At 49.3% G+C, this 12,244-nt stretch overlaps 1 protein-coding gene across 1 annotated transcript in view; it reads right to left on the reverse strand.

Annotated features, from left to right (window-relative positions):
• C3H16orf96 (chromosome 3 C16orf96 homolog) overlaps positions 1 to 12,244 on the reverse strand; it is a 37,231-nt gene that overhangs the window by 6,961 nt on the left and 18,026 nt on the right. The window contains exons 10-14 of the mRNA XM_028517116.2: positions 6,683 to 6,801; positions 5,858 to 5,920; positions 2,999 to 3,091; positions 1,885 to 2,032; positions 1,654 to 1,756 (exon numbers count right to left, since the gene is read on the reverse strand). Coding sequence (XP_028372917.1) covers positions 1,654 to 1,756; positions 1,885 to 2,032; positions 2,999 to 3,091; positions 5,858 to 5,920; positions 6,683 to 6,801 — 526 coding nt within the window. The remainder of the gene's footprint in view (positions 1 to 1,653; positions 1,757 to 1,884; positions 2,033 to 2,998; positions 3,092 to 5,857; positions 5,921 to 6,682; positions 6,802 to 12,244) is intronic.

Raw genomic sequence — 12,244 nt, forward strand, 5'->3', positions numbered from 1 at the left:
CAATAAATACATATCTATCAATAATTAAATCTAAAACCAAAATAAATAAACAAGCAGAACAGAAACAGAATCATAGATACTAAGAATGTTTCAATTGTTTCTAGAAGGGAGGGGGGCCGGGGAGGATGGGGGAAAAGGTGCAAGGATTAAAAAGTACAAATTGGTAGCTACAGAATAGCCATGGGAGGTAAAGTACAGCACAGGGAATTAAGTAGCCAAAGAACATATATGCATGACCCATGGACAAGGACAATGTTGTAGGGATTGCCTGAGGGAGTGGAGGGGGAGGCTGGGTGGAGAGAGTCAAAGGGGGAAAAATTGGGACAAATGTAATAGCATAAACAATAAAATGTGATTATAAAAAAAGAAGTCAGACATTAAATGTTAGGCATGCCGTTGTTATTCTGCCTGGTGATTGATTCCTGAAGCCCAGCCTGAGTCCCCTCCCAACAGCATCCACTGCCAGGCACCCAGAAAGGAGTATTAACACTGCAGGCCACAGCCTTGCCCCAGAGGGCATGTGGGGTTGAAGATGGTTGTCCCACCCTCCTGGACCAGGGGGAGGTCTATACTGGGTTGAAGGATGGCCCCAAAAAAGATGTCCCCTGGAACCTGTGAATGTAACCTGTTTTGGAGAAAAAATCTTTGTGGATGTAATTAAGCAAAGGATCTTGAGATAAGAGCACACTGGGTTAATTTGGGCCTTAAGTCCAATGACATGTATCCTTACAAGAGACAGAGAGGAGAATACACAGTGAGCAGGCTCCTGTGTACAGGCAGAGATGAAGGCAGGGACTGGAGTGATGCAGTCACCAGCCCAGGAAGGTGCACCTTTCAGTCTTGGTGGCCCAGTGCTGGAGCTGAATGGTGGGGTCCCTGGTAGAAGCCATCTGGAGCCAGGGCCTCAATACTGCAGCAACCAGAGGACTGATTCCACGTGTGTGACAGACTCTCCTCCGGCCCAACCCTAGCCTGCCCTTGACATTAGGACACAGCCTCCATGGTCTGTCCAAGTGCCCTCTTCCTCATGCCCAGCCCCACCCCAATCTCTGCACCTCAGGTGGACTCACCTTTCTGAGTGCCTGACTTTGCCTGGCTCACATCCACTCCAGAGACTTTGCGCCTCCTATTCCTTCCACCTGGACTGCTCTTGTCCCACCTGAGCCCTCCATCTAGAGAAAACTTGGTCCCTTTTCAGAGGCCTCAGGGCAGTACCCAGTCCCTCTCCTTGGGCCAGCGTGTTTTGTCACAACTCTCCCATCACCAGCCCAGCATCCCACCTTTGGGGGGACCGCCAGCACCCCTTCCTAGGCCCTCATGCTTTGTCACAAACAGTCCTAGTACCAGGGCCCTCCCTTCAGGTCAGCTGTTCAGCCTCACCTTCAGTTATCTGCTTAGTCTGCTTATTCTACTCATATGGAGACTCCAGAGCATAACCACTGTTTTTGCTCCCCTTTGTCTCCCCGGCACTGAGTCTGCTGTATGCAGTGTCTGGCATACAGTAGAACCTTGTTTTTGCAAGTGGCTGTGTGAGGACCCCCCGGTCAGGGATGGTGCCAGCTCTGGGTCCTGCTTGCCAGGGCCTCTGTTCATGCTGGCCAGCAAAGCCAGGACACTAGACAGGAGTGCCTAGGAAAGCCTGACGCCTCTCACCAGCCGACTCCTTCTCCACACTGGCCAGTGGCTGTGCCCCGTCCTGGGTGTTCATTCGGCCCTTGTACAGGATCCCGTCCACTCCCAGGATGTCCACCTCGGCCTGTTGGATGGCCCAGGCCCCAAGTAAGGGAGTGACCTTGAGCCCGTGTAGTATACACACAGGCCCAGCAGAAAGAGCATGGCCCCCTGCCCCGGGTCACCCACCATCCAGGCTGCGGCCTGACTCACAGTATCATAGTCCAGCAACTCAGGGTCCCCATAGGGGTAGAGTGTTGACAAGTTATATGACTTGAGCTTGTGGTTGGCGTCATTCCCAGGGCCATCACTCCAGTCCTTGTCTCCGAGGTCCTGAAGCTGCTTCAGCCGCTGCTGTTCCCTTGGACAGGGCAGGAGGGTCAGCAGCCACGTGAAGACCCCTCTACCCCCAAGGAGCCTAAGGCTAGGCCCTAAGGACGTGGCCAGTAACAAGGGAAGACTGGAATTTCTTCCAGCTGATTTTGGTGGTGTAGCCGAACAGGCCTGGGGCCTGGTGAGTGGACAGAAGCAGACAGAGTGGGGCCAGAGAAAAAATCAAGGCCTACGTTTCCCCAGACCCTAGCCACCCCTGGAGGCCTGATCTGACCTGCCAAACATATGCTCTTAGCCTCTTGATCTCCAGAAAGAATCAGGCAAGGCATATAAGGGCACGGGGCACAGGGTCCCATGTCCCTCCCCTTGTGTGGCTGTGGTTACTATTATTCCTCCACCTGGGGGTGGGGAGCACCTTGATGCCATGGGATGTCCAGAGGGTGAGGGATGGGGCTGGGACCCAGGGAGCCAGCTGGGTCTGGTGGAAATCCGCAGATTCAGGTGCCAGCTCTGCCATTTACTACCTGTGACCTTAGGCAGGTTGCTTAAGTTCTCTGAGCCTCAATTTCTTCAACTGTGAAATGGGATGATAACAGAATATTCCTCAAAGGGCAAAGTGTAAGGATTTAATGAGGTCAAGTATGTCAAAGCGCTTAGCACAGTGTCTGCCCGGCCACAGCAAGCCTCACCGAATTTACTTACGTCCTCCAGCGAGAAGCAGGCACATTACCCCCTAGCTCATAGGGGGTTGTGAGATTTAAATAAGAAACCCTTCCCTGATGATTCTTGGCTCATAATAGATGCCCAATAAATATGTCCATTCCTTTCTTCTCACATGCCTGTCTCCTGCCCTAGCTATCTCCCCAAACATACTCCTTACAGATGGCTGGCAGTGCCCTGGGATAGTCTTTGGATCCTGGGACTAGAGTTTAGGTCTCTGCAGGGCTCCTGGGTCCTGAGGGTCCTCTGTGGGGCAGAACTCCAGTCTGCTCACCTCATCTGTTGCCGCTGGAGGTACTCGTAGCTGTTGGCACTAGCTGGACGAAGCCGAGACAGCAGTTGGGCTTTGCGGATGGTGATGAGGTGTCTGTTGAACAAGAGCTCAGTAGTAGGCATACATGGCCAGCAGAGGGCGCAGGGCTCCCACTTTCTCCAAGAACCGACCCTCAAATTTAGCCTAAGGCTGCCCTACAAGGGCTCTGGTGAACCCCGATAATCTTTGTAAGTCACTAAAAAAAGTTCCAATTATCATTAAAAAATGTTACAGTTATAATAAAAGTAAACATCAGACACAGACTGGAGGTGGTCAGAGCTTGGGGGCAAGGGGAATGGCTAACAGGTAAGGGATTTCCTTCTGGACTGATAGAAATGTTCTGGAACTGGAGGTGGTACCTGCATAATATTGTCAATGTCCAAAATGCCACTGAAATGTTCTCCATAAAGTGATTAACTTATGTTATGTGTATTTTACCACAACAAAAATAAAAAAACAGTAGCCTTTTCAGGAGCTGGACCTGTTCTACATCTTGATCTGCGTGGGGGATATGAGGGTGTGTACACATGTAGAACTCACCAAGCCCTGGCTGGTGTGGCTCAGTTGGTTGAAGCGATGTCCTGTAAACTGAAAGGTGGCGTGTTCAATTCCCAGTTAGGGCACATACCTAGTTTGCAGGTTTGGTCCCCATTTGGGGTGCATGCAAGAGGCATCGATGTTTCTCTTCCTCCCTTGCCCTCTCTGTGAAATTGATAAGCATGTCCTTGGGTGAGGATAAAAAAACTTATCAAGCTGAACAGTAAATATTTACATACTTTATTGTATGTATTTAAGCCACAATAAAATTTAAAGTAATACACATTGCCTGAACTTTAGAAAGCATGTAAGAGCACAAATAAGCAAAAAAGTACTGTAACCATGTGACACATACTTTGATATGTGTCCTACCAGTATTTTTTCGATGTTTATATATTTTTTTAACAAAAATGGAATCATAACACACCTACTACTTGATTTTCTCATTTAAGTTATTGCAAAACCTTTCCCAGGTCATTCATATTCTTCCACAACCGTGCTAGCCAATATGGCAGCCACTGGCCACATGGCTATTTAAATTAACTAAATTTAAATAAGTTTCAAATTCAGTTCCTCAATTGTATTAACCATGTTTCAGGTGCTCAACAAGCTGCATGTGGCCAGGGGCTACTGCACTGGACATCACAGTTGGAGATCATTTCCACATCTCAGAATTTCCTGCGATGTGGTTTCTTTTATAACACGATCTGTATTGGCTGACATGAATTTACTGTAACTCATTTACCACTCAGCTTGTTTCCTTTTTCTTTTCTTTCTTTTTTTTTTTTTACTATTATAAGGAATACTGCAACTAGGTATCTGTTGTCTGAAAGAAAGGCTCTGAATATAGTTCCAAAGCCCCTCCATGAATGTGCACTGGCATGGGGGTATTGCTGAGCTTCACTGGTCACCAGGGCCAGATTAGCACTGCAGAGGCCAGGGACATAGCAAGATCCTAGCTCTTAAACCAGAATATTGTCAGTTGCATCTTCAAAAAGTTCATCATAAAGTTGCCATATGACCAAGCACTTCCACTCTCAGGTTTACATCCAGAAGAATTGGAAACAGGTGTTCAAACAAATATATTACATGCATGTTCACAATAGCACTATTCATTAAGGTTAAAAGGTAGAAGCAACCCAAATGCCCATCAATGTATAAATTGACCAACAATAAGTGTGGCCTATCCATACAATGGGACATTATTCAGCCACAAAAAAGAGCAAAGTACTGGCACACACTACAACCTGGATGAACCTGAAAAACACTATGTTCTGTGGAAGATGCCAAGTGCAAGAGACAATAGACTGGATGATTCCATTTCTATGAAATGTCCAGCATAGACAAATTCATAGACAGAAGTAGATTCGAGGTTGTCAGGGGCTGAGGGGAGCAGGCAGTAGAAGCGATTGCTTAGTAAATCAGGGGATTCCAGATGATAAAAGTGTTTTGGAATTAAAGGTGTTGGTTGCACATTATGGTAAATGAACTAAATAAATGCCCCTGAATCATTCACTTTAAATGGTTACTCTTATGTGAATTTCACATCATTAAATAAAGTATTAGACCATAAAAATGCATGCGAGGAATTCCCACAAAGTTCTTTTTTTTTTTTAAGATTTTATTTATTTATTTTTAGAGAAGGAATGGAGGGAGAAAGAGAGAGAGAAACATCAATGTGCGGTTGCTGGGGGTCATGGCCTGCAACGCAAACATGTGCCCTGACTGGGAATTGAACCTGCGACACTTTGGTTCGCAGCCCGAGCTCAATCCACTGAGCTATGCCAGCCAGGGTGCAAATTCCCACAAAGTTCTGCTTTCCCCTATAGTTTTCTTCCATCATTATTATTGTTGTTATTATTATTTATTACTTTAAATCCTCACCCAAGAATATATTTATTGATTTGAGAGAAAGGGAAAGAGGGAGAAAGAGAGACCCCATACCTTCTGCACACGCCTTGAGGAGGGACCAAACCTGCAACCTTTCAGTGTACAAGATGACGCTCCAACCAACAGAGCTACCCAGCTAGGTCACCACTATTTTTCTTTTGGAGCTGACCCAGTCCCTAGGACAGTGGGCACCCTGACAGTGCAGGTGAAGAAAGGAGGGGATGGTGCTGGCTCAATCAGGGACAGGGAGCGAACAAAATGATGTCTACAAGACAAGTAAGTGGATGTGCCTATAAATGCTCCCAGAACAACGCAGCCACAGGGGGCGGTGGGGGTGGGGTGGGGGTGTCTGTCCAAAAGAAGGCGCGGGTGCCCCCTGGCGGCAGTACTCACGGTCCAGTCATCATCTCCACAGGCCGGTCGCAGGAAATGCATTTCACCCGCTCAAACAGTTTCCTGGAAGACAGCCATTCCTCAGCTGTGGCACCCCAGTCAGGCCCTGCGAGGCTGCCCCATCTCCAGGCAGTGCTTGGGGGAGGATGCAGGTCTGTCTGTGCATCAGGGCCAGGACTTCCACCCACATCCTACACCCACTGGCCTGGCCCAGCTCCGCTCAGTTCTGCTGGCCTCTGCCGACCCCCATTTGTGGCCGCCTGGGATGGAGGTGAGGAAATAAAAGTGTAGTGTATCTCCTTGCCTTAAACATGATTAATGGAGGTCTTTAAAAGCAGGGACCTCCTGGAAAGCTAACCTTCACAGTACACACAGTAGCCTTCAGAGAGGCGTGAGGGGTGATCCGGGGACAAGAGCTCCCAGGACATTGAATCCCTCTGTCTGGGGGTGCCGTGTGGATGGGGGCAGAGGACCTGGCTGTGTTCCCAGATCCATCCAGGCTCCCACTTGCATGGCTCCTTCCCTCTCTGAACCTCCTCATTTGTGGCAAAAGAGCTTAGGAGCAGATGTACTCCTGAAGCCCCTCCACCAATCAAGACCAGAGCTGCCCAGGTTTGAGTGCCCGGCACTCTCAACCTCACCCCAACCCTTTCCACACCCACTTGGGAAACCCATCCTGCCTCCCCACGTCCATAGGTCTGGAATTCTTGCTCCCAGAATGCTCTGGGATTCCAACCAACAGAGCTACCCAGCTAGGTCACTTGTTTCCTCCCTGGAGGATCCCCTAGTCTCCACCAGCTCCACCCCGACCCAGCAGGGGCTCACTTCCTAAAGCCGGCAGCGCTGTCTGGATCAAATCGGAGGCCTTCAATTAGCAGCTTCTTGACTAATTGCTCGACCTCATTTATGTCTTTCTTTAGATCCTCCAAATCCCTGTGGACCAGCTGCAATAGACAAAGGGAAGAAAAGAATGTTTAGTCAACTAATTCACGTCCTGCCACCCTCCAGAAAAGGATTTGCAGTAGCCCGCAAAGTTACAGAGGGTGTAACAGGATTAAACAGACAAAGTGAGGTGGTTAAGGAAAGGGAACTGACAAACTTGGGTTATGGTTTGTACCCCTAACGGCACGCTAATGCTAGAGGGGAGCTGCCACGTGACCTTACCAGCACGCAAGGCAAAGAAACAGCATCAGTTACTGCCTCCAAGTGATAAAGCCAAACCTATGCTCAACCACAGGCCTACAGGCCGGAGAAACATTCCTCCCATGGTCCCGACACCCTGTATTCATACATTCAACACATATTTACTGAGTGCAGCATATATATTCAATGGCGTTTAATATATTCACAGAATTGTGTGACCATCAAATCACCACAATTGATCTTGTAACATTCTCATCACACCCAGAAGAAGCCTCCTCTCCATTAGCAGTCACCCCTCATTTCCTCCTAGGCCCTCAGAGGCAGGCAACCACTACTACTCTATTGTACTTTGTAGATTTGCTTATTCTGAACATTGCATATAAATGGAATCAAACAATCTGTGGCATTTTTTATCTAACTTCTTTCACTGAGTATAATGTTTTCAAGGTTTATCCAGGTTATAGCATGTATTAGTGCTTCATTCTTTTTTATGGGATGAATAATATTTGATTTTATTGATAGACTACATTTTGTTTATCCATTCATCCATTGATGGACATTTGAGTTGTTTCCACTTTTTAGCTCTTATGAATAATGCTGCGATGAACATCCGTATCCAAGTTTTTACATGGACATGTTTTCTCTTGGGTATATATATCTAGGAGTGAAATGCTGAGTGGTATTGTAGGAGGGTGCAGCCAAAGGGTCCGCAAATAGAGATTTGGAATGGGGTTCAGAACTCAAGGTGTCCAGGAAATATTAGAAAAATATATAGAATGTCCTCACCCCCCACCCCAGGGGAAGAGACAAATGGAGCAGGGCCATTGAGAGCTATTTCCCATAGCAACAGCCTTGCAGCTACCCTCTGGCGTGGTCTTTTAACATATCTATGGCCTTTGGCTGGTTGCATAGATATGTTAAATAGCTCCGGCCAAGCTCTAAGCCAGGGAAATGGAAGTAACTTTCCCTAGTTACCGAGCCTGGGAGGCAACTCCCCCTGGTTACCGCACCTGTACCTGCATGAGAGCTTGGAGATGATTGGTTCCATGACATGGAGCCACACCTGCTCAGACCCACAATGGCAGTCCAGTAAAGCTAGAAGGCTTTGAGAGTTCTGGCATGTGAAGCCGAGTGTGAGAGGAGTCGGAAATGGGGCTGCAGAGGAAGATTTGGCGCGGGGACTTAAACTGAGGTGCGGCGGCCATTGGGGAGAACCATGCAGCTGTGGCAGCGCAGGGAGGACAGCAGCCACTGAGGAGAGAGAACCATGCGGCTTTAGCAGAGGGGGGACTCCCGCAGGCGCGTAGACACCGTCCGCGATGCAGCCACCTGAGGCTCCTCTACCGCCTGGCTCCAAGCCCCAGCCAGCTCTACAGCTGAGGCCGCGAGAAGGGGCCACCAATAAGTGACTCGGGAGCACTGGATCACTGCCCGGCCACCGCAGCCACCGCCAGGCCTCCGCAAGCCGCGCCCGCACTCTCACCGCTCTCGGGCTCAGCTAACCTTGCAGCCACCTGCTCTGGCCAAGACACGATGAGCTCCGCGCTAGCCCTCTCGGTGCTGCTGCTGCCGCCGCCACTGCCGTCGCTCTCGTCGCTCTCCCAGAAAGGGGGCTCCCCCCCCCCCCCCCGCCCCCGGCAGCCATGGGAAGAATCACCACGCGGCTTTAGCTGGAGATCCTGGCAACACAACCAATGATGCTGGGAACTAAGGAAGGCCTGCCAGCTGAGCACAAGTTACTAGGAAAAACCAAGAGCTGCCTAAGCCACGGACTTCTATTTCTTCTCCTGAGATATGGTACCCCAGACTGGGCAAAGGAGGGAAGGAAGGACTGTGTGTGTTTATGGGTGTTTCAAGGGATTTTGGGATTTTAACAAAGACATTAAGTCATTACTTTTAGTCTGTATAATTTGAATAAATAACTTTTCTTTTTCACCAATCTCTAGCATGGAGAGCTGTAATTCTCTGGCTTAGAGAAAGGTGAACCTAGTACAGAGGGACCCCAGTGTAGGAGGGTGCAGCCAAAGGGTCCCCAAATAGAGATTTGGAATGGGGTTCAGAACTCAAGGTGTCCAGGAAATATTAGAAAAATATATAGAATGTCCTCACCCTCCACCCCAGGGGAAGGGACAAATGGAGCAGGGCCATTGAGAGCTGTTTCCCATAGCAACAGCCTTGCAGCTACCCTCTGGTGTGGTCTTTTAACATATCTATGGCCTTTGGCTGGTTGCATGGATATGTTAAATAGCTCTGGCCAAGCTCTAAGCCAGGGAAATGGAAGTAACTTTCCCTAGTTACGGAGCCTGGGAGGCAACTCCCCCTGGTTACTGCGCCTGTACCTGCGTGAGAACTTGGAAATGATTGGTTCCATAACATGGGGCCACACCTGCCCAGACCCACAATGGCAGTCCAGTAAAGCTGGAAGGCTTTGAGAGTTCTGGCATGTGAGGCCGAGTGTAGGAGGAGTCGGAAATGGGGCTGCAGAAGAAGATTGGCGCGGGATTTAAAAACCCAGACTTGGCGGCCATTGAGAGAGTACCATGCGGCTTCAGCAGAGTGGGGACTCCCGCAGCCGTGCAGACACCGTCCGGGATGCAGCCGCCTGCAGCTCCTCTACCACCCGGCTCCGAGCCCCAGCCAGCTCTGCAGCCGAGGCCGAGAGAAGGGGCCACCAGTAAGTGACTCAGGAACACCGGATCACTGCCCGGCCGCCGCAGCCACCGCCAGGCCTCCGCAAGCTGTGCCCGCACTCTCACCTCTCTCGGGCTCAGCTAACCTTGCAGCCACCTGCTCTGGCCAGGACACAATGAGCTCCACGGTAGCCCTCTCGGTGCTGCTGCTGCCGCCGTCGCTCTCCCAGAAAGAGGGATCCCCCCACAGCCATGGAAAGAATCACCACGCGGCTTTAGCTGGCGATCCTGGCAACACAACCAGTGATACTGGGAACTAAGGAAAGACTGCCAGCTGAGCACAAATTACTAGGAAAAACCAGGAGCTGCCTAAGCCACGGACTTCTATTTCTTCTCCTGAGATACGGTACCCCAGACTGGGCAAAGGGGGGAAGGAAGGACTGTGTGTTTGTGGGTGTTTCAAAGAACTTTGGGATTTTAACAAAGACATTAAGTCATTACTTTTAGTTTGTATAACTTGAATAAATAACTCTTTTCTTTTTCACCAATCTCTAGCATGGAGAGCTATAATTCTCTGGCTTAGAGAAAAGTGAACCTAGTACAGGGGGACCCCAGGAGAAACGGGAATTAATTCCCTAGCATTTTAGGACTCTCTTCCCTGGTGGCCAGTCGGGGAAGATCATGGGAAACCACATGCGCAGTAGCTTTAATGCAACTACTTGCACATACTCAGTAAAAGCCCACCACAACTAGCCAGGAAGGATCTGCTCTATAAGCATAAAGTCCCTCCAGCCCATGAGGTCAATCTCTGCTTGGAGTTGGCCTGCTCCCATGTTCTCTTCTATGAACTCGGTGTTCGGTTCAATTCTTTGTCCCGATCACTAAGAACCTGGTTACCTGTGCCCACCTGTGACACCAGGAGAAACAGGGATTAATTCCCTAGCATTTTGGGACTCTCTTCCCTGGTGGCCAATCGGGGAGGATCATGGGAAACCACATGCGCAGTAGCTTTAAAGTAATGCAACTACTTGTACATACTCAGTAAAAGCCCACTAAAACTAGCCAGGAAGGATCCGCTCTATAAGCATAAAGTCCCTCCAGCCCTTGAGGCAAATCTCTGCTTGGAGTTGGCCTGCTCCCGTGTTCTCTTCTATAAACTCTGGGTGTTCGGTTCAATTCTTTGTCCCGATCACTAAGAACCTGGTTACCTGTGCCCACCTGTGACAGGATGGTAATTCCATGTCTAACTTTCTGAAAAACTGCCAGACTCTTTTGTAAAGTGGGACTTCTGAATTTTTTTTTGATAGTTTATTTTTATTTATTTATTTTTTTTGTGGTCACCATATTTTTTATTCTTATTTTATTACGATAGTTTATTTTTTTAAAGATTTTATTTATTTATTTTTAGAGAGGGAAGGGAGGGAGACAGAGAGAGAGAGAGAGAGAAACATCAATGTGCGGTTGCTGGAGGTTATTACCTGCAACCCAGGCATGTACCCTGGCTGGGAATCGAACCTGCAACACTTTGGTTCGCAGCCCACGCTCAATCCACTGAAATGAGGGTTTCGGTTTCAATCGAAACCCTCATTTGCCACCGTGTTTTGGATGTGGCTATTTCCATCAATATGTTACCATGAAAACTGGTCATAAAGGAAATAATTCATCATTGTTTCTTTCTTTCCTTGAAAGGACCATATTTCAGGGTCATCAGCTCAAACTGATGAAAGAGAGCTCTTCACAGATTTCCAGCTGATATGTGTAAAAGTTCTGTCTGTCATTCTCCCTTGGTCACCCATTTTGAGGGGAGTCAGCTGCAGTGTTGTGAGGCTCCCCAAGTGGCCTTAAGGAGTTCATGGGATGAAGGATGAGGAGCCTTGCCCACAGCCACAGAAGGGTGCCGCTGTTACAGGGTGCAGCCAAGAGCGGGGACCCCAAATGGGCATTTGAAACGGGGTCCAGAACTTAAGGTGTCCAGGAGATTTTGGGATGTCTCCATCCCCCCCCACCCAGGGTGTGGGTTGGGGGAAGCAACAAATGGAGCAGGGCCATTGAGAGCTGTTTTGCATAGCAACAGCCTTGCAGCTAAGCTCTGGCGTGGTCATTTAACATATCTATAGCCTTTGGCTGGTCGCTTAGATATGTTAAATAGCTGTGGCCATACCCTGAGCCAGGGGAATGGAAGTAACTTCTCCACCAAGACGTAACTGGGGGGGGCAGGTGCCCCGAGTTACAGCGCCTGCCTGCGTGGGAGCTTGGAGATGATTGACTCCAGGACATGGGGCCACACCTGCCCAGCCCCACGATGGCGACCAGAAAAGCTGGAGAAGACAGTAGATTGAGGGCAAGTGTGCCCAAGTGTAGGAGGAGTCAGAAATGGGGCTGCAGAAGAAGATTGGTGCGGGGGATTTAAACCCAGACACGGCAGCCATTAGGAGAGAACCACGCGGCAGCCCTGGAGGAGAAAACCATGCAGTTTTGGCAGAGTGGGGACTCGCCCTTCCCGCAGCCCTGAGAGAGGGAGGACCACGCGTCTTTAGCAGAGTGGAGACTCCCGCATCCCAGAGAAGGAGAACCACGTGGCTTTGGCAGAGTGGGGACTCTCCCCTTCCCACAG

This window comes from Phyllostomus discolor, chromosome 3 (genome assembly GCF_004126475.2).
Source record: "Phyllostomus discolor isolate MPI-MPIP mPhyDis1 chromosome 3, mPhyDis1.pri.v3, whole genome shotgun sequence".
Taxonomy (NCBI): Eukaryota; Metazoa; Chordata; class Mammalia; order Chiroptera; family Phyllostomidae; genus Phyllostomus; species Phyllostomus discolor.